At 36.0% G+C, this 22,828-nt stretch overlaps 1 protein-coding gene across 1 annotated transcript in view; it reads right to left on the bottom strand.

The window, feature by feature from the left end:
* orc3 (origin recognition complex, subunit 3) overlaps positions 1 to 22,828 on the bottom strand; it is a 117,556-nt gene that overhangs the window by 5,201 nt on the left and 89,527 nt on the right. The window contains exons 15-18 of the mRNA XM_028797530.2: positions 19,164 to 19,255; positions 12,518 to 12,615; positions 12,020 to 12,161; positions 3,650 to 3,766 (exon numbers count right to left, since the gene is read on the bottom strand). Coding sequence (XP_028653363.2) covers positions 3,650 to 3,766; positions 12,020 to 12,161; positions 12,518 to 12,615; positions 19,164 to 19,255 — 449 coding nt within the window. The remainder of the gene's footprint in view (positions 1 to 3,649; positions 3,767 to 12,019; positions 12,162 to 12,517; positions 12,616 to 19,163; positions 19,256 to 22,828) is intronic.

Here is a 22,828-nt window from a genome sequence, read left to right as displayed (position 1 = left end):
TGGAGCCTGTACTGTTTTATGACTATTCTTATTGACAACTTTTTTTCAAAATGTTGCTCCTTTCATTTTAAATACATTGTTAGATGTAATGGCTAAAGAGTAAGAAGCTTAAAATAAATGCTTAACAACCATTTTCTGTGTTCACTCAGGTTAGTCAACTGCCCCCAATCTTGAGAGCACTGGAGCCAGATCATTCCTGACATCAATTTTTTTTTTAGTCATCTTTTATGACACACAAAAAACAAACAGTGAGGTGAACAACCAACAACTGAAAACATGTATAAACTGCAGATTAACATTGCATTCATCACTGGTGTTTTGCCAAAAGGCAGTGTTCCGGTACTCACTTGTTCTAGTTCTTTTTCTCCAAGGCTCTTGGTTTGGTAGTACAGGAATTCTCCCTTTTATATTGTTTACCAAAACTAAACTTATTTTCCCACCCCGACACTTTTCCTTCTAACTTTCCCTCTTATATTTTTCATACCCAACATTCTACTTTAAACATTCTTTCTAAAGAGGTTCATCTAATGGTTTTGGTAGATGCTGTGGCACTCTGCCTAGTGCTACTGCTTCACAAATCCATTATCCTGGGTTTGAAGCCCACCCCATGTTGTTGTCTGTGTTGAATTTGCACAATGTCCCTGTGTCCATGCAGGTATTCCTCAGAGTAGTCTAGTCACCCATTCACATTTTTTTAAGATGCACAACTATAAACTAGCCCCACTGTAGGAGTGTGCAGGGCTGGGCCCTGTGATGAACTGGAATCCTGTCCAGGGTTGTTCCAGCTTTCCACCTAATGCTGTCAAGATAGGCTCTGACCTCATCTTCTGCAAACCTGAATCTAATTAACTGGATTTGAAAATGTTACTTTATGTTAAGATATTGTGTTCAACCGTAACCAGGTCTCTAACCTGCGTCGTTCATCCCTTTTCAATGTCCGCCCTGTGAAGTCTTCAATACTATGTTGCAAACTTTTCTTATTAATTCCGTTTTTTATTCATTTCCTTACTTAACATCACTTTTCTCCTATTTCTGTTTTGCCACACATATTGAGTACTTTTTTCTTTTAAACTGATATTTTCTGAAGAAGCAACAAGATACAGTCAGGTCCCTAAGTATTTGGACAGGGACACAGTTTTCATAATTTTGGCTCAGTTCACCACCACAATGGATTTGAAACAAAGCAATAATTATGTGATTTAAGTGTATAGACCTTCAGCTTTAATTCTAGGGGTTTAACCAAAATATTGTATAAACTGTTTGGAAAAGGCAGACACTTTTATACATGGTTCCAAAAGTATTTGGACAAACTAACATACCATATATACTCGCATATAAGTCGAGTCTTGAAACCCGAAAAATCGATCCTAAAATCAGACCCCGACTTATATGCCCGTAGAAAAATATGACACTTCATTATTATTATTATTATTAACATTTTCTTGCCTCCTCCAATCTCGCATCAGTTTCTCGGACACATTGAATTTTGTTGCAGCAGCGCAGTTACCAATTTCTTTCGCCACTTCAACAACTTTTAATTTAAAACCAGCTTCATATTTTCTTCTGATCGAACGCTCCATCTTAGATAAGGCATGCTCTTAAGATAAAGGTGTATGAGGGTGTGAGACACACAAAACAGTGTAAACATTTCTTCAGAATAGTTCGGGTATTACCATCTGGCCACATAGGCACAATACATAGAAAAAAAAGGCAGTGTGCTCCGTGGTTACTCTCTCAGATGGGTGTTAGCATATCATAATCTCTTGCACTAATAGCGTGAGTTTTCCACATTTGATTTATACGACATTATAAAACACCAGAAATTATACGACTTATCTGCGGCAGAACTTAAACACGAGTATATATGGTAATCATAAACATAATCAATGATTGCCTGAAGTCTGAACCCACGGCCATTTCCAAGTGCTGGGTTTCCACCCTACTTATGCTTTGCCAAGCCTTTTGTAGTCATCTTCAGGTGCTGCTTGTTCTCTGGACTTTCTGCCTTCAGTGTTGTTTTCAGTAAGTGAAAAGCATGTCTAAATGGGTTGAGGTCAGTTGATTGACAAATATTCCACTTCTTGGCCATGAAAAGCACTTGCTTTGCTTTCACAGTAGGTTTTGCCTCATTCATCATCTGTGAAGTGTCATCCTATCAGTTTTGCGGCATATGGCTGAATCTGAGCAGACAATATAGCCCTGTACACTTCAGAATTCATCCTGCAACTTCTGCCAGCAGTCATATCATCAATAAACACTAGTGACTTACTTCCATTGGCAGCGATGTATCATCATGCCATAAAACTGCCTCCACGATGTTTCACAGATGTGGTATTCATTGGATTATGAACCGTTTCTTTTCCATAATCTTCTCTTTCCAACATTCTAGCACATATTGATCTTGTTTCCTTTGTCAAAAAAAAATTGTTCCAGAACTTTCTCCAGAAAAAATGTTTTCTGGTAAAGTGAACTCTGTCCTTCCTATGCTTGAGGTTTACCAATGGTTTGCACCTTGTGGTAAACCCTCTGTCTTTACTTTCATGAGGTTTTCTCTTGTAGACTTTGGCAATGATAGGTCTACCTCCCAGAGAGTGTTCTTGGTTTGGCTAAATGTTGTGAAGGGGGGTTTCTTCACCAAGGACAGAATTCTGTAATGATCCGGAACAGTTGTCTTCTGTGGTGTTCCAGACCTTCTGGAGTTGCTAAGCACACTAGTGTATTTCTTCTTTTTAAGAATGCACCAGATGGTTGATTTGACCACTCCTTGTGATTCTGCTATCTCTCTGATGGGTTTGTTTTGTTTTCTCAACCTAATGATGGCCTGTTTTTACTTGTACAGACAGCTCTTTGGACCTCATATTGAGAGTTCACAGTAACAGCTTCCATAATTGTTAATGAAATAATGAGGGGAACGTCTCACACCTTGCTATGGAACAGCTTGTCAGTCAAATGTCCAAATACTTTTGAACCCCTGGAAAAGGAGAGCTATGCAGAAAAAAGGCTGTCATTCCTAAACGGCTCATATAATATTTTTGATAAACCCCTTAAATTAAAGCTGAAAGTCTACACTTCAATCACACAATGACTGCTTTATTTCAAATCCATTGTGGTGGTGTACAGAGCTAAAATTATGAAAATTGTGTCACTGTCCAAATACTTATGGACTTGACTGTATTTAAACTGCTTGTTAAACTCGTCTTTTATTTTTATTAACAATTAGAATATTATAAATAAAAGGAACTACCTACAGTATATTCCCAATTACTTATCCAGATTAGGTATACAGCTTGTTAGAGTGATGTGCATCAGACAGAAACCAAACCCAGTGACTCTAAACTGCCATGTCATGAGAAGAAATTCAAATGTATGATAAAATCACGAAGAGGAAAAAAACCCACCGTAAACAGGAGGGCACTTCTGTTCTATGCTCTGTGAAAATATTTGATTTATAAATAAAGAATTCTACTTCGCAGAAATTAATTTATCGTGGTACAGTCTGGAACTGATTAACTGCGATAAACGAGGTTCGACTGTACAGGAAAAAATAAAATCTACTGGGAAGATAAATATTGATTTATAAGAGGTTCTCCTGCTTTTCCAGTTCAAAATAACAATGAAAGCTTTCCCAGATATAAAAGTGTGTTTTTACCTCTAACCAGTCATACAAATTGATTAGCCGGCCACATTCCAGGTGGAGTTTGTAAGCAATGCAAATATCAGGTGCTGTGCTGGATATGGCTCCTCCATCACTTTGTAAGGATTCATTCTAAAAGAAAAAAAGAAAAAAAAAAAGAAAAAAATGTTACACATACTTAGATATACACTCTCTGGATCAGCCACAAATGTAATGTCAGAGAAGTGCAACCTGAGAGATTAGCAAGAATATAAATGAGACAGATATAAAGAAAGAGAGAAAGAGGACTCATTGTACCAACGTGACTCAATGCATGCACTACATGGCAACAGGAGATCAGCCAGAGAGCAGCACAGTTGGTGAAGTGCCTCGGATATCAGCAGAGTCTGGCTGGTAGAAGCTCTGTGCATGTATTGCAAATCTCTTATACCATAATAAACAAAAGAAAAGTCCACAGTCATATGGTACCCTCAAAATGTCCATATATTCAGTTGATACTTTGCTTAACTGTTTTTCAAATTATAACTAACTAAAGGTTTATAACAGTGGCTTTGGAATGAAAAAAAAAAAAGACATAAAAAGAAAAATCAGTGCAGTAAGAATTAGTTCAATTTAGTATTGGTCAAGTGGGCTGCAATGGAATCAGACAGCATATACTGTACTATGATATCTTTATATATAATACGCTACCGTGGCTGTCCGTTTGTCTGTCCAGGATTTTAAATTACCTGTAGCTCGCAAACCTTTTGACCAGTTGACCTGACATTTGATACACATATACTATGTGACATTTACTATCCGATTTCGGGGTGATGATTTTTATTACTCTTTTTGTTTTTATTTTATTGTAGAATCAACTCTCGGCAGCGGCCAGCAGGGCAGCCATGCGGCGCATGCATATGGGCACCGTTCTCATCCCTACCAACTTCGCCGTCACTTCCCGTACCTCTTCATATCTTGAATCATTTTTGAGGCAAATTGAAGACTTAAGTGCCAGCTTAAGTGAAAAATTAAAGAAAACATACTAAGTAGTTGCAACACAAACACTGACTTAATCAGTTTTAACGCAAAAAGATGCAGACGAAAGAAGAGAAGCAGCGGGCCGCTAGGGTGGAGAAAAGAAGAGCTGCTCAGGAAGCAGCAAGCGCATCAACCTCTGAGCAAATAAATGCTAAACATACAGAGAAAGAGGATGAAAACTAGGAATGCTCAAGTCAAGTGTATTTACTGCACGTTATCATGCAGTGCGCTGTTACTGGTTTGAAATATAATACAGTTAAAAAGCTTGACATCTTCCATCCCCCATGTTGATTATGAAGAAGCCAGTGATGACACTGCATGAATTCAGCAGTTTAGCCATTTACACTGCAGCATTAAATGATATACAGTAAAACTGTGCAGAGTTTATTAATCGAAACTTCAAAGTACAAGGGAGTAAAAAAAGGAAATCCTTCCAATTAAGAAATTTACACATACTGGCCCATATAATATCTGGCCTAGTTTCAGTTATTATAGTTTTTACAATTATACTTTTTTGAAGTTGGTTAAAGATGAAGAATATAATAAAATGAAATCAAATGTTCAACAAAAAAGAAGAACAAAAAAGGCTGTAGAGACAGCCGGAGATGAAGAATTAAGTAAAATGAAATTAAAAAAAGGAAATCAAAAGAGGAATTAGAAATCTTTTTTGGTAAATAACTTAACATTCACTGAAATTGGTTTCAGTTGGCCATGAATATTTTTCAAATTCATAGAATAGCAATGTACATTGTAGAGTGAAAAAAAGAGACTCAGAACTGGCTGTACATTATGAAATATACAGATTTTAGTTAATTCTGCATGTAATGGTCCAAATGAATCACAAGAAAAAGGAATTGAATTCTTTTTGAAACTTTCATCTTACTAACCCTAGACACAATTAGGGGAAAAAAAGAGCAGAATTAGTTTGACTCATTTATTTTTCAGGAAAAGCAACATAAAATAATTCTTAAACCTGTTTAATCCAATTTCAGAAGTCAGGGTGCTGATGCCTTTCCATGCATCCGTCCATACTTGTATTCACAGAGGGCCAATTTAAAATCACCAGATAATCTAACATGCACATCTTTAGAGACATACAGAGGACCAGAAAGAAGATTTGCAAACTCCATACGGTGTAGGATATCTGCAAATGTTAGCCTTTTCGCTTAACATTAACTCTAGTCTTAAAATAATGTTTACATTGCAAAATAAACTGCCAATGTTTTCTTTTTAACTATTAAGTAAAATTTTCTTTATTAATCAAAACATCCATTTACTCCAGTCTAGAAATACTTACAGTCACACCCTTCTGCCTCCATTACCAAGTCTGTGGAGTATAATTAAAATTTAAAATACCAATTGAGAAGTTCCTTTATTGTGGAAAGTAATTCAGATTATGAAAATATAATATTTAATACACATCATTTCTAAATGTTTTCGATCTGAAAGTGTAAAGTACCACTTTAGGCTCTATATAAATAAAATTATTATTACTATTACTCCATGTAAGACAGCTTATTCCTTTACAAAAGATTGCGGTTTTGTGGTCAGATATGTTCCACTTGGCTGTACATCATAAGGCCTGTATGGTAAAAGTAGCCAAACTTCTCTGTCGACAAATGCAATGGAGCCCCATGTGTGGGGTGTATACGGTACATGAGTGGGCTCTGCAATGGTATGGCAGTTTCCTGCCCAGTGTGACAGGGATAAGCTCCGGCTCCCAAATGCCCCAAACCTAATTAAGTTTGCTTTGTGAATGATTTTGTTATTCTTCTAGATTGCTGTATTCATTCAGCAAAAGTGGTCATACTATAAAGATAATGGTGAGAACTACACTACATTGTTGGGTTATTTTTACACCCTAGAATTTCTATATGCTTTAAAATTGCACAGAAACTATAATATTTATTGTGATAAAACATAAATATGAGTTTTGACAGCCAAATTAAATATTAAAGATACCTTACATTAATGAAAAATGATATGACATTTAGATCTGGTATCATACACATATCTTTTTGTTGAAGGTCAACTATTCTCATTACACGGCTCATTTCGCTTAGCTCAATTTTTCTTAAAAGCGACTCTTAAACTCTCTACAAATAGCAGTGCATAGAAAAATGAGTTTTCAACCACAAGTTTATTTAGAGGTACTAATCTGTATGACAGATAATTAGTTAAATATGCAGTAAATGGTGGTCTCTTCCATATTTATACAACTTCTGCAGCAAATGTTCAACTAAGAACATTTTCAGCAAAAGCCAAAAACGTATGGCATTTTGTTCTGCATGAGTTTTTTCAATTTAGTCTTGTTAGGCACAGTTCCAGTTATGATTCCACAGCACTATATTAATCCATCCATCCATTTTCCAACCCGCTGAATCCGAACACAGGGTCACGGGGGTCTGCTGGAGCCAATCCCAGCCAACACAGGGCACAAGGCAGGAAACAATCCTGGGCAGGGTGCCAACCCACCGCAGGACACACACAAACACACCCACACACCAAGCACACACTAGGGCCAATTTAGAATCGCCAATCCACCTAACCTGCATGTCTTTGGACTGTGGGAGGAAACCGGAGCGCCCGGAGGAAACCCACGCAGACACGGGGAGAACATGCAAACTCCACGCAGGGAGGACCCGGGAAGCGAACCCAGGTCCCCAGATCTCCCAACTGCGAGGCAGCAGCGCTACCCACTGCGCCACCGTGCCGCCCCACTATATTAATACATAATCAAAGTCAGATATTGCCCTGGAATCTAACTCTTATCTGATGTTATCATTAGTTGTACCATAAGAAACTGTGAAAGATCGGTTTGGTATTTAATCTAGTACTCTTCTCTTTTCTTCAAAATTAAAGCTGCAGTGGTGCATTCAGCTACTTACAATTACCACACTTCTACCCTGTGTTTATTGTCGCCATTAATTATAATATTATATCACTTGTTTTGCTTTCTTTGTACATGGCATGGATATTCAATGCCAAAAAACTAAAATCAAAAAATAATAATGTTTTTGGCACTTCATGTCCTATTTTTCCACTTAAAACAATATACAGAGTAATGTGGTTATCATTACAAATTTGGTACATCTGGCTGTCTATCCATTGTAATCTTTTAGAGTTGGGAGAACAAAACCCGAGATCAACTACCATTCCCCTGAACTTTACCAAGTGACTACAAGTTCTTTGTATGTTGTACTGTATGATAAATGATGTACTTTAACAAACAAAAACTCCCTAAAATACATTTAAAATATTAGGCAGCATAAACTTTCTGTAACTATACACTGACACCTTGGTGCTCTCTGATTCTCAAAGAAGGCCAGGAGGCTTACTGTTACTGAGCTACTTGACTTCCGCTTTTCATTTAACTTGATTTATTAACCATTGCTTCATTAGAAGAGTTTAAAAAAGAAAAAAAAAGAATAAAAAGTGACTTCTTTAGAAAGCAACTGTTGTTTTGTTTTGGTCTTGTTTCCATGGCTCAAGCTGCACTCACATATTCTGTTGTGCTATGTAAAAAAAATAGTGAAAAGAAAAGGCGGACGAACAGCTGAGTAGGATGGCGGAATAGCTGCTCTTAGAATAAAATCCAGTGCTGGGAAAGCTGCTCGACTTTAATTCTGATAAAATGTTCTGACACAGGAAACCAGCAAGTGTTATAATCTTTATTGTTCATTGAATGTAACAGATGAATGCTTTAAGATGTTATGTTGCAGGATGGACACATGAAATTAAGAAAGAACAGTATGAGGCAATTTGGAAGACATCTGATAGGAACCATTAATTGAATAAAATGTACAGAAAGTTAAACAGAGCTTGTATGAATCAACACACGGTAGAGTTCTTTTTCTGTTCATAACTTTATTATTTTTGTGCTATTTAGTTTATTATTATTGTGGTGTATTATATGAGGCAACTATTACTTTGGAATGTTCTTTTTGTGTGACATACAGTAATGTATTCTTTTACACTGCTACAGTATATAAAGATGCAATATGTGTATGCTGGTTAACTTGTTAGTCTGTTCTGTGAGATAATCCAATAAAGAACAAGGTTCTTTTTTGAATCCCTTCTTGTTGACTGCAGTTCTGAATGAAGAAATGTTACTGTACCTAGGATATGCCAATTATCTCTATTACAGTATCTTAAGTGTGATCATCAAGGAAAGATCAGGGAGTTATTTTTTCTTCCTTTGGCTGTTATTTAAATGTGCTTAAGAAATGTTTCACTGTGTTTTTGCACACAGAAAAATTCAGTGGCCAATTATAATAAAGTAACATTCCAACAGAAATTTGTAGAGCAAGTCATCACCTTAGACAACCTGATGACAATAACAGTGTTTAGTTTTAGGGATCAATATGATGAAATACTGTACATAAACATTTTGAAGCATAAATATCTTAGAAAAAATATCTTAGACTTTCCAAGATTCATGTTCTTCATGCTGGTGTAACAAAAAAAATTATATATACTGCTCAAAAAAATTAAAGGAACACTTTTTAATCAGGGTATAGCATCAAGTCAGTGAAACTTCTGGGATATTGATCTGGTCAGTTAAGTAGCAGAGGGAGTTGTTAATCAGTTTCTGCTGCTTTGGTGTTAATGAAATTAACAACAGGTGCACTAGAGGGGCAAAAATGAGACGACCCCCAAAACAGGAATGGTTTAACAGGTGGAGGCCACTGACATCTTTCCCTCCTCATCTTTTCTGACTGTTTTTTCACTAGTTTTGCATTTGGTTTAAGGTTTCTTTATTTAGTCATGTTTACACAAGAAAACATGAAATTTGCCTTCTCAGTTGTATCTAATAACAGACAGAATGAAATAAAACAAACAAATAGACACAAGACAGGTCAAGGTAAGGCAGTTAGATAATAAATATTTACACCAAAAAAAAATGGTTACAGGATATATATCAAAACCTTAATCATCATCTCCGATATTTCTTATTGAAAAGTCGAATGGCACAAGGAAGAAAGGAATTTCTGGAGGGATTTGTGTGGGTTTTCAAAGCGACTATCCTTCCTGATTTACTGAAGTTTAATTCTACATGTAATGGATGTCTGTCATCAGTTGAGATGATTTCCAGTTTCTTTAACATTGCCCTCTGACAAACACTAGTCAAATCATCTACATCAGCCCCAATAACTTCAGCTGCATACCTCGTAATCTGCTGGAGGATTTTTGAGTTTTGGTTTGTCAGACTATTAAACCAGGCAATGAAACTGAAAGTGATCACAGACTGGATCAGACTGTGATTTGGCTACGGTCAGTGTCACTACTGGTAGCATGAAGCGATACCTGGACCCTACAGAGGTTGCACAGGTAGTCCAACTTCTCAAGGATGGCACATCAATACGTGCCATTGCCAGAAGGTTTGCTGTATCTCCCAGCACAGTCTCAAGGGCATGGAGGAGATTCCAGGAGACAGGCAGTTACTCTTGGAGAGGGCCGTAGAAGGTCCTTAACCCATCAGCAGGACCAATACCTGCTCCTTTGGGCAAGGAGGAACAGGATGAGCACTGCCAGAGCCCTACAAAATGACCCCCAGAGAGAGGAGAGAGACCGAGGTGAGAGAGTATTACAACAAAGTATTTTTACGGTCCCGACAGTTTCCCCATATGACACGAGACTATAGAAATCTCGTTACTACAAAGTACATTCAGCAGATGCTTTCATTACAACGAGGTGACCTTGAAATGCTTGAATGAATTATCCACAGAGCAGTTAGATCTGTGGCCGCAGCTCAGTTGTACACATTTAGGCTACACAACGATCCCCAAACAGAAACATTGTAAAAAAAATTCTTTCTTTGAACTTTCCTCGTACTGTTTTTTTTTTTTTGATGTTTTTGTTTTCTGTGGTTTTCAGTGATACTTTTTGCTTATTGCTTGTCAACATCTGAAAAACATCCATTGGAATTTAACTCATTGTCACCCTCCTATAGAAACGGCAGACACGAAAAAAACGATAACAGTGTTAATGTTTGTGATGTGCAATCTGTTGGAATGACAAATGCAATGCATATGTCTTTGTTATATGCAAAAAAAGAAGAAAAATCTCGGGTTGCAAACGTATGCGAACTGCTTAATAACTTAATAATAATAGAAATGTTATGTAAATTGTGTATAAAACTGCACGCCCACCCCCCCCAAACAACTGGTCCGTGAAAAATTTGCATCTAATAAAGTGGTCCTTGCTGTCAAAAAGGTTGGGGACCACTGCTCTAGTGGGCCCTGTACTCACTGCCTGGCAACGTGGAGCTTGATTGGCATTTTCCATAGAATACCAGAATTGGCAGGTCCACCACTGGCACCCAGTGCTTTTCTCAGATGAGAGCAGGCTCACCCTGAGCACATGTGACAGATATGAAAGGGTCTGGAGAAGCCGTGGAGAATGTCTTGCTGCCTGTAACATCGTTCAGCATGACCGGATTGGTGGTGGGTCAGTGATGGTCTGGGGAGGCATATCCATGGAGGGACACACAGACCTCTACAGGCTAGACAATGGCACCTTGACTACCATTAGGATTCGGGATGAAATCCTTGAACCCATTGTCAGATCCTATGCTGGTGCAGTGGGTCCTGGATTCCTCCTGGTGCACGACAATGCCCGGCCTCATGTGGTGAGAATATGTAGGCAGTTCTTGGAGGATGAAGGAATTGATACCATTGACTGGCCCCCATTAAATTTAAAAATGAGTTTTTGGTTTCTTTGTGTTCTATACCTCTAGGTACTTCCATTAACTAAATATTCACTTGACAGCGTTTCATTTTTAGTCTCTGTGGTCATTTTAAATATGTCAATGTACTGCTCCACTTTAGTGTTTCCAATCATATTTTTACAATAAATCCAATTTAATGGGATTGAGGCAAAAACAAAGCCCAAGAGTAGAACCATGCAACAAATTTTATGCTTCCCTGACACCAGTGGTAGACAAAGGTACCCTCAAGAAAGTGTGTGTAGAATTGCTCCCAATCGAAGCCCAGACTTACCATTGATTCCTCAATGTCCATTGAGTTCCTGGAAAGGATTTCAATCTCAGCTGTGTTGTATATTTTGAAATGTGAAATCTTTTCCATTTCTACCAAAACATTCACTGCAGCAACACTTGTCAATTAATTCCTCCTAACCAAGATCACTAAATAATTTACATCATGCCGAATATATACCCAGTTCTTTTTCAATACAATCCATCACTAGGAAAATAAAACATGCTGAACCATACATTTGAAAGTATTGCCAAGGATGGCAGACTGGCCATGATTTCATTGAATATAAATGTCATATTGCAGAATCAGAAAAATGCTAAAAGGCAACTTATGTTTATTTGAAATTATTTGGTGAAGAGGCACTTACTGGCAGATATTTATATGGGTTGTTCAAGGCTGTCTGAATAGCGGTGCGAGGTGCAGCATTTAAATACTTTCGTAGAGTACCAGAACAGCTGTAGTATACCACCTCATGCAGTGCAAGGTATTCAGGAGGCAATAAATGTTTTCTGGGTAAGACAAGAGTGAAAGAAAATAAAAGCAAAAGACTTACGAACATTGGCATTTTAAAACATATGTATTGTTGCTTGTTTTAAGGCTGTTCTGTTTTCTGTTTTAAGGCTAACTTACCAAGACACCTTAGCTCTCAGGAATGGACTTGTGTCTGGTAAATTACAAGTTTACACTTATAGTTTACATTAGCTTCAAATTAGCTTTTGTATTCACAAACTGTTAATTACAATGTCCAATTAAAAAAAATAACCTAAGTGCACCTGGAATACATTACAAAAAAAGCATGCAAAAACAATCAACACATCCCTTCTACTCAAACAATGGGTACAGTTTTGCTCATCAAAACACTTACTTGACAATATGATCAATGAAATCTATGGCTTCAAGTCGGAGCATTTCAAACTTGGTAAGTTTTTTGTTTTTTTTCAGTTCTTTCATTTCCAGTAAGGTCTGCCAAGAAAGGATAAAATAATGTGTAAAAGAAAAAATAGTACAACACAGCTTTATGTGAATTTGAATTGCAGAATTCTTGCTTTACAACATTTTCAGATTAACAATCTACAGAGGTCTACATTCCAATCTATATATATAAAAATGGAATGGGTGGGTCGTCGGGTGGGCCTTTTTTTCATTCCATCGTTTTTTCGACGTTTTGAAAATGTAGAATGATTATTTGATTTTTTTGTTTTTATTTGATCGTGTCTATGTAGCCGCCGTCGTAATAAAGTATCGCTAAAATCGTCATTTATCGTAATTTATTTTTGACGTATAACGTCGCCGTCGTTGAGGTCAGTGATACCAGTGCAAAAAATCTGCTTACGGTTGAAAGACACGCCCTACTCACTGGACAGTTAAAAACACCAATCAAACTAACGATGACATCAAGTATTACCCAATCAAAAGTAGGAAAGGAGGCATCTTCATAAAATGCGTGTGGGATGATTTGCATGAGACGCTGCTTTAAAAAAAAAATGATAAAAAAAATACGGGATAAATCCCGTCCAGTATTGATTCAAAACGGGACGCGCAATTTCATTCTCAAACGCGGCACGATTCCGTATTTTAAAGGACGGGTGGCAACCCTACAGTGCCAGGTAACCACCCATACAATCACATTGTGATTCAGACTAGGAATGCAATGAATGTAATTACCCCGATCTACATACAAGGCGAAAGTCTTGCAACATTCAAAGATGATGGTTTGGGATAAGTACACCATACAACATAAAAGAGCTTATGAAGCCTTGAACCGAAAAAAGCAACATCTCAGAGATCGTAAAAAAAAAAAATAGGAGCTAATGTCGTTTTACTCGCTGTAGATTTTAGTCAAACATTACCAGTTATTTCACGAGGGAGACCAGCACATCAACTCAACGCGTGTTTAAAATCCATGCTTCTCCCACGCTCGGTTATATGTCGCGTGTTCTCGGGTAGGTGCACCAAAAAATTTATACATTTAAGCATGTAATGGGCAAACAAAAAATGAGGTATACCCGAAGGCACAGCAGTAGTACTTAATGTAACTTTACTTCTTAAATGTTAATGTTTTACTGTTTAATAATTTATACGCTTCTTATATGTTGTTCAAATTCTTTTATCAAAATACCACTGACAGCGCAATGCACGATAACATCGAGTGAATACACCATACGCATCCGCCCACGGCTGCCCTGCTGTGCGCAGATAGGACTTGATTGTACAATAAAATAAAATAAAGATAAAAAGACTAAAACAATCATCACCCATAAAGCGGATAGTAGACGTGACGTACTATATGTGTACCACATTTCAAGTGTATAGGTGCAACGGTTTGCGAGCTACAGGTCATTTAAAATCCTGGACAGACACACAAATTGCCACGGTAGCAAATTACAGAACAAGATTTTACTGTTTAATAATTTATATTTATATGAAACGAGCTGTATATACCCGGCGTTGCCCGGGGCAGAAGTAACGTAATCGGTCAAACACTTACATATATACCAAAGTAAACCTAATCGGTCAAACAGTTACATATATAAAAAAACCGAACCTAATCGGACAAACAGCTTCATATATACAGAAGCGAACCTAATCGGACAAACAGCTAATCTATATACATAAGCAAACCTAATTGGTCAAACAGTTACATAAATACAAAAGCAAACCTAATCGATCAAACAGCTTCATATATACAGAAGCGAACCTAATTGGTCAAACAGTTATGCATGTGCAGAATGATTTTACAAACATTATGCGTGTTAACAATCATTAAAAAGAAAAGATTGAGGAACTGTTCTTCTATATGTGATGAAGCCACTAATAAGACAGATTTTTTTCAGGACCCAGCTGTTTCATAACTAAACTACTGCCACCCCAAAGTAATGCCTAATAGTGGTTTTTGGGGTAGCTGTGGAATAAAAAGGGTGTTTTTTAGTCAGTAAGAATCTGACACTACCCTTCAGTACGGGCTGAAGGGTGCCTATGTAAGGTTTTACATCCTTCCCGTATGGAAAAAAAAACATACTAAACTTTTTTTTCATCATTACAGATAATCTCAGTCAAATCGAAGTACGCATTCTCAATTTATTTTTATCTAATTTTTACTTTTTCACAAAGCCATCCCATGCCAATTTGTATGAATAAACTTTTGCTAGAGAGTTAGCAAAAGTTTATTCATGCACATATTTTAATACGGATAATCTATTTCTAATCAAGGTTCTCATTTTCATTCTAATTTAAAATAATAATAGATACTCATTTTTTTCTTCTGTTTTAGAAAAACCAATCTATGCCACCTACGTCTTCGTCAAGTCAGCTTCATCCAGCTTCATCACATATAGAAGAAGAGTTCCTCAATCTTTTCTTTTTAATGATTGTTAACACGCATAATCTTTGTAAAATTATTCTGCACGTGCATAACTGTTTGACCAATTAGGTTCGCTTCTGTATATATGAAGCTGTTTCATCGATTAGGTTTGCTTTTGTATTTATGTAACTGTTTGACCAATTAGGTTTGCTTATGTATATAGATTAGCTGTTTGTCCGATTAGGTTCGCTTCTGTATATATGAAGCTGTTTGTCCGATTAGGTTCGGTTTTTTTATATATGTAACTGTTTGACCGATTAGGTTTACTTTGGTATATATGTAAGTGTTTGACCGATTACGTTACTTCTGCCCCGGGCAACGCCGGGTATATACAGCTCGTATGTAATAAAGGGCCTACAGATGAATGAACTACAAAGACAAACAGACAGCTGTAGAAAGATGATGAGGATTTGAAATGCATTCAGCTTAGGTTCCCTCAGTCCTATAGTGTTTTATTGTCACAATATAGATTTTAAAGAGACAATTCAAAACAATTTTACATGCTGACTAATTCTAATGAAGATTAAGCATACTTTCATCACTGCCATAGAAAATTTGAGAGAAAAGGTGTAAGGAATTTAAGGCATTAAAATGTTATCATTGTGAAGCCAGCAAGATTAATATGGTTAGAAAAATCACCTAAAATACATTGATTTCATAACCTGAAACCTACAGAAGGAGTAGCCACAGCAAACAAAAATGCCACATAAAACATTTGCATTTAAATAGTCTGTACTGATGAGAGGGAAAAGGATCTCAGTCATGTTTTCAACATTGATGAAATTGGACTTGTACACAAAAGGAAGCCAAGCTGCAAGCGTATTTCCCTTGAGAAGAAACCTGCCTCGGTGTTCCAAGCTGCAAAGGTTCACTGCACCTTAATGATCACAGTAAGTACAGCTCTTGTGGTGAGAGGAATGACTAACGCGTCAGATACCTAGATACTTGGATTATATTACTATCCAAAGAAAAACAAATCATAATAATAATAATGATAAATGCTGATGAAGAAAGCCAATTTCAGTTGTGCAGAACAGTGTAGCTAAGTAAAATCAGTCACAAGGAATGATGTCTAGCGGTTCAAAATACCACCACATGATCACACGGCACCTGTCAAGATTCAAAACACAAACATACCGAATTGCAAAATTAAATAGAGTAAAAGTAATACTAAGCAGGGCGAGGTAAAACATGTCCCATTGTGTCCAATGTCAAGAGGAGAGGGTTTGGAGTGTGAAATCAACAAATCCTAGTCTGCACATAATTAGAAAGTTATTTTTCTTGTAATTAGAAATTTTTCTTGTATCTAGCCATCTCTACAACTATCTTGCTCTCCTCCAACAGTACCATTTACTTCCATTTCCCCTTAGTCATGCAAGACTGAGGTTGGTTCTGTGTGGGGAGAGAATGAAACATTCTGAAAGTGGGCAGAAGCAACTTTTGCTGTTGCAGTTTCAACTGTTATAATATAGCTACAACACTGTGATTGGCTGAAAACTTGAACTAGTCAAAGAAAGCCAGTCCTTTTCAAAACAATTTTTCTATATAATTCAATTTTAAAAATGGTGACCCTCGATGATATTCACCAGCATTGGTTTTGTAGTGTTGGCAACAGAGAACCCAAATTAGTTCAATTTCTCTCAATGAAAAACAAGATATTTTGAAGACAGCTATGAAACACAAACACTAAAGGAAAGGAAACAAATGCCTGGCCTAACAGATCCCAGATTCTGCCGATTCAAGGTGAAAGGACTACTGGTATATAAGAGTATAATTTGTTGGGTATTAATAATGCAGGGAAGTAGAGATAGTGTGCGAGGGATTTGTTTTTGTAGTCATACTATGGCAGAATATTGGAACATCACTGATGGTGAGCTGCATCTTTCCATGGTAATAGCATAACCATCAGCAAATAGCATTTTGCAATAGGATAAGATGGTTCCACAATTCAAAGAACATGAATAAGAATTCACCTTAATTCAGTGTTTTTCTAATCATTAAATCTGACCATTACGTGAGATTGTATATCTGTACATTTGTGCCGTTCTCTTTTTATTTATTGCTGCTATATTGTTTCTTTATTTAATAATAGGGAAAGCTCAAGTAAGCACTCTATTATTGCTGCCAAATACAACAAAGTAAACATGACACTGAGATGTACATTTCCTGATAAATGTATATTTTTGCATGTGAGAATATGTATTTTAAATAGACTACACCAGAGTAGATTTACACTGGGCTCTGACCATGCAGTATACTGTACAAAATGTCAGTAAATTTAATGGTAAAAATACTATAAATGGTGAAAGTAAAAGACCTTTTCTGAAAAAAAGCAAAGTTACCTTATGTTCTACTGAAAATTACCTGTATATCTTAAACAATACATTTCATTATTTTTTTGCAGCCAAGTTCTGCAAAAATCGATATTTTTTTAACTTCAAAATATGCTAAATACCGTTTACTGATGCATTACAATGACACTGAAAAAATCTGTTAATTTTACAGTGTAAAACTGTTAAATAGCGAAGGTAAACAACTGTAAAATGTAAAACGGTAAAGTGCTGTTTCAGTAACTCCGAAGTTATGATATTTGCATAAGGACACGCCTCCTTTTATCATATTGTTCATGGTGAACCACATACCTTTGAATAGTATTGAAAAAAACTTGAACCAAGTTAGCAGACTTATTTTTCCCTGCACGCTGAAGGTTTTTTGAGGTTATGGAAGCTGATTTATGGTGGGTTGTATTTGATAAGCTGGCACACCTGTAGGACACCATACACCACAAAAGCAAACTTTACTTCCCCACCAGACAATGTGCCACAGCTTTCTTAAACATTGAATTGTTTTCAATGTCTATAATTAAATGGTACGTGTTTCCTATTGGTTGTTGTTACTTTACTGATGCAAGCTGTGTACTGGGGTTTGACCCCGACAATACTTTCTAATGGTTTATTGATTGGCACATTTATTACACTACATGAATTTCTGGTTATGGTTAAAAATTTTGGCAACCCAGCTGCCAGTTTTTTATCGTAAAAATACTGTCACCTTTTTTTTTTTTTACGGTAAAATTTTGGCAACCCAGCCGCCAGTACTATACCGTAAATTTAAGATTTTTTTAAAAAAAAGTGTACCATAGACCTAAAGATATTGTCACCTTCTTTTTTACGGTAACATTCTGGCAACCCAGCTGCCAGTACTTTACCGTAAATTTAACATTATTTCTTTTACAGTGATATGGTATACAAGACCACAGACTATTATAAAGAAAAAGAAAGGAATAAAAAATAAATAAATAGTAAGAGTTACATCTTACATGTATTTTGGCACAAGTGTTAAACGTTTCATTCACACAGATATAACCTGCCCACTTGTTTTTTTAATTTTTAAGTGATGACCACATACAACATTAGAGGAAGTGAATGCTGCAAAAGTTTTTTTTTTTTTTTAAACTGTTGTAAGAAGAAAGAAACATCCACCACAGTCTCCATCACTTCAGTATTTATGTGCAGTATATATGAAACAACAATTTCCAGGAAGATGTGACTGATCATCACACTTATGCATTCTTTAAAGACTTTTTTCCACATAACCTCTTTATGGGGGACATGAAACAAGGGTTTAGACTCATCTGTTATGACAACCCACTTGCATTAGTCAAATTATTATATAAAGTTACCATTTGCAATTTATAATATTTAATGTAAAGACTGTAAGGCACAACAAATTTCATTTTAAGAAAGCCACTTTTCAGAAATATACATTTTTTTTTTTATAAGATTACTTGCATGAACTACCTCTGTCAAGCAAGCCAATAGTAGATAAGCAACACTTATGATTGTAAGAATATTAACTTAGACATTTGTTGTAATCACCTTCCTTTACAAACCGACTGCTTCCTTTAATAAAAAGGTTATGTAACAGGTATGTAATAATAATAATAATTCTTTACATTTATATAGTGCTTTCTCACATGACTGAGTGCAGCTAATAAATTTCTCTAATTCACTGGTGACTATAAGAGCCTGTTTTTTGGTTACACGACTCAAAGGTTCCATTTAGTAAAATATGATCTCAATATAGAATACACATACTGTACATGTGTGCTTGAGTGTAACTAATTTCATAGAAATCAAAGGGAAATTACTTTTTGAAGGTGGAATAAGTCTGTTTTCTGCTGAAATCCCTTCTGGGGAGATGAATCTTCTCCATCATCTTCCTTGTAATCTAGAGAGATATCTGAAAAAAGAAAAAAAAATACCAGTATGGATGAATGAGAAACATAGTCCAGTGTTAATACAAAATCAACCTGACCATATCTAGTTTCAGGTAAATAATGACAATCACCAGAAGAAATCCAACAAGAGAGTTCAAAGGAGCTTCAATCGAAGGCTATGTAGCATGAAAAATCAAGAATGAAATATAAATTTCATTAATATTACTAACATGAAAGTCAAGTCAAGTTGGGGAGCATGCACTGGTATAGTGCATTGCCGCACCCACTACACAACGAAACAACTCAGGATCCTGGTTTGCAACCCCCTAGGCAGAAACATGAAAACAAGCAATACATGTAAACAGATGTTCTTAATCTCTCTATGCACAGTATAGAAGAAAATTATGGGGAACTTCTGACTTCACATTTTCAACAGATGTACAGATTTGAAGTATTTCTGAATACACTTCCAGCATGACTGTGTCCATCCCTCTGTCTACCCATCTCTGTGTCCATGCAATTCAAGTTTCTTTCAGAACTTTTTGGTCTACATATTATTTGTGTTTCTGCAGAGAAATGTTTTTTAAAAGAGGTTTCAAAGGAAAGTTGTCAGGGACAACAACTGCATACATTTTTGCAAGGTCTAGGGAATTCTTAACTGTTTAAAAGCAATGGAGCAAATCATCAAATAACAGACGAGAAGATATGATATGATATGTCAGCTACCTCCAGACTCTTTCACTTAACAGAAATTTACACTTTGTTTACTTACTTAAAAATGTTAACACTCACAACAAGGGTTATCAGAAAACAGACAAAGCTACCTGACTATTGGACTGGATTTTTAATCACAATTTTCAATGGTGACAGTATGGCCTAGTAGCTAAGGTCCTAGATGTGAAACCACATTGTTGCTGATTCCTTCATACATTAACCCAACCACGAGCAAATCACCTGCCAATACTATGATGTTAGAGGTTCACAGAATTTAATGGACATTAGTGGTTTTATCATATTAGACATCCAATCCTGGTTGTGAACTGCCTTCTTTTTAAAACAAGAGTTCTTTTTATTTTACACAGTATTTCATAAAAGGAAGACTGTTTAAATAAAGACACATAAATGCTGTATAAATTAATGATAAATAGATGATTAACTAACTTTCTAAATGAACAGTCAAAAAAAGTGCTGTTAACAATTTTTATCGTTATTCCAACTATGTGACCTTGGAACTGCTGCAAAATGTAATATGATGTCACAAATTATGAAAAGTGGAGGGATGCATGAAGACGGTATATGTTTGAGGTGTTTCTGTGGGTCAGTAAACAAAGTAAAGTAAACTGAAACCAACTTGTCCTTTTAAAACCCAATTAGTCACATTCACATTACAACCCAGGCTGAAATTCTATGTTATCACCTCAACCTCAAGAATTCACATTTCAAAAACCTCAGCTATATCATCTCTCAAATAATATAGTATGTTATTTCTAGATGGCACAGTTAATGGTAAGATCTGTAAGCTACAGATCACATTTTAAACACATCTGCAAAAGTGATATTTGTGGTCCAGTGGACAGATAGTTGTCTCTTTTTCAGAATGATATGGGACTGCTGAAACTGCCATTATAATGAAACGTGAGAAATCAAGGCTCTAGAAGCACTGAAAAGATCACAAGGAAAGGCATGCAATGGTTTATGATTGTTTGACCCTTAATAACTGTTTCATTTGACATAAAAAGTCACCATGAAATCTAAGTTCAAGAAAATAATACATGAAAAGAAATGCTTCATAATATTTATTAAACATAAAAGAAACCTAAACAGTAAAAGTTACAATTTTGTGATCCACATATAGCTTATAGTTATTGCCAGGTTTAAACACCCATTGAAAGCAGATATTGTCTTTTTCTCTGTAATCTGTAAAAGCAACACTGGCTGCTTCCCTTGAAAAACACTTAATAAAATCCCAAAAGCTGGCAATGTCTTTATGAAAACACATTGCAATGTAAAACAAAAGAAAAAATATCTGGGTATCCAATAAAAGCTAGACAAATGGCAAATGGGGAAGCAATCAGCTATAAACATGCATTCGCTAAAGAACACATTGGATCAGTGAGGAGTCTTACATAAAGCAAAAAATAGATGTCAGAAGAAATCTAATGTTACATAAACATCTGAGAAACTGTGAGAAAGTGAATATTGCTGTATAGTACTTGCTGAACTAAAATTTTTAAACAGTGAGTCTGCTTTCCCCCAATATCTTCAGCAGATTTTACACATTGAAAAACAAAAAATAATCCCTACTACTAAAATGAGCCACTGGAGGGATATTTCCACTTTCTAAAGCTATTTTCCTTTAGGCTTGTCGTATTATTCAAACAGACTTAGAAAACATAACCTCACTAAACAGAAATTAGCCCCGCTATGACTTTCACAGTAAAATCTACAAACACCATTTATAAGCTGGTTTGGACCATTCTAGATCAAATTAAATATTATGAAATCCAAAAACAATGCATTTACACAATAATCTGATCAGAATATACCCTTACACATCTTGGCAGCTACATATAACCCCTGTTGCAACACTTTGCTATTCACGACTGCTTCATAAGACAGCACTAATTGGCTCAAAAATGAAGCCTGTCCCAACCAACCCATACTGTCTGACTCCAACCAAGCCCAATGTAAGCTCCTAAAACTGAAGGGCTGATTTGACAAAAGTCAAAGAATTTACATTAAGTCATAATAAAAAAAATAAAAAATAAAAAAAAAGTAATTCATTGGGCTTCCTGCTCATGTGTGAATTGTGCTCACTCAGCAACCGTTCAAGTTCTCTCTCCCTCTGTCTTGTTAATCAACAGTATTCATTTATACTTTTTAATCCAGGTGGTTAACTGTAACAGACTCACACTCAATACTTTATGCTCTTAAATGGGCGTACATGAAAATTCCGAAAGAGAAGGACATCAACAAATAATTCATATGAATAAATATGCTATATCACTTGTTTTCTTTATAAATGCCGTCTTTACAAACACTTCAACACGTGTCTTCTATGGAAAATAACAAAAAAATCTGGTTGCTACAGCACGTTAAATATTTATTTATTGTATTTTATAGGCAAAACAAAACAGGGCAGATCTGGGAGTCTTACTAGGTTGTCATAGTTAAATACAGCATGTAAATTGTTGTCTGAAACTGATTAAATGTTATCATATCAGACTGATCTGAATCTGTAGAACCTTGTAAGAAGGAATTCTTTGATTAGGATCTCAAAAATATATACAACACAAACTTCTTCAATCCAATTTTACCAGTAGCATTTCATCTGAATGTTTCTTTTTTTCATATTATAAATGTGCCTACTATCTTGTAATTCATGATCTTTAGACTCCATGCGAGACTCCATGCACCACAGCAGTTCTCCCATTCTCTACAGTCACTAACCCACCCCATTCCTTGAAGCTTCTGTAATTAAAAAAAAACACTGTGGTGCTTAACATTTAAAACTATGGCTTGTATAACCAAAAAATTTGAAACTGTGGAAGCAGGCTGGCACAAACACCCTCAGCCCCAATGAAGGCATTGGGGAT

The sequence above is a fragment of the Erpetoichthys calabaricus genome, chromosome 3, assembly GCF_900747795.2.
Source record: "Erpetoichthys calabaricus chromosome 3, fErpCal1.3, whole genome shotgun sequence".
NCBI classification, from domain to species: domain Eukaryota; kingdom Metazoa; phylum Chordata; class Cladistia; order Polypteriformes; family Polypteridae; genus Erpetoichthys; species Erpetoichthys calabaricus.
The sequence above is the reverse complement of the archived record's forward strand: the minus strand, read 5'-3'. Positions and strand labels throughout refer to the sequence as shown.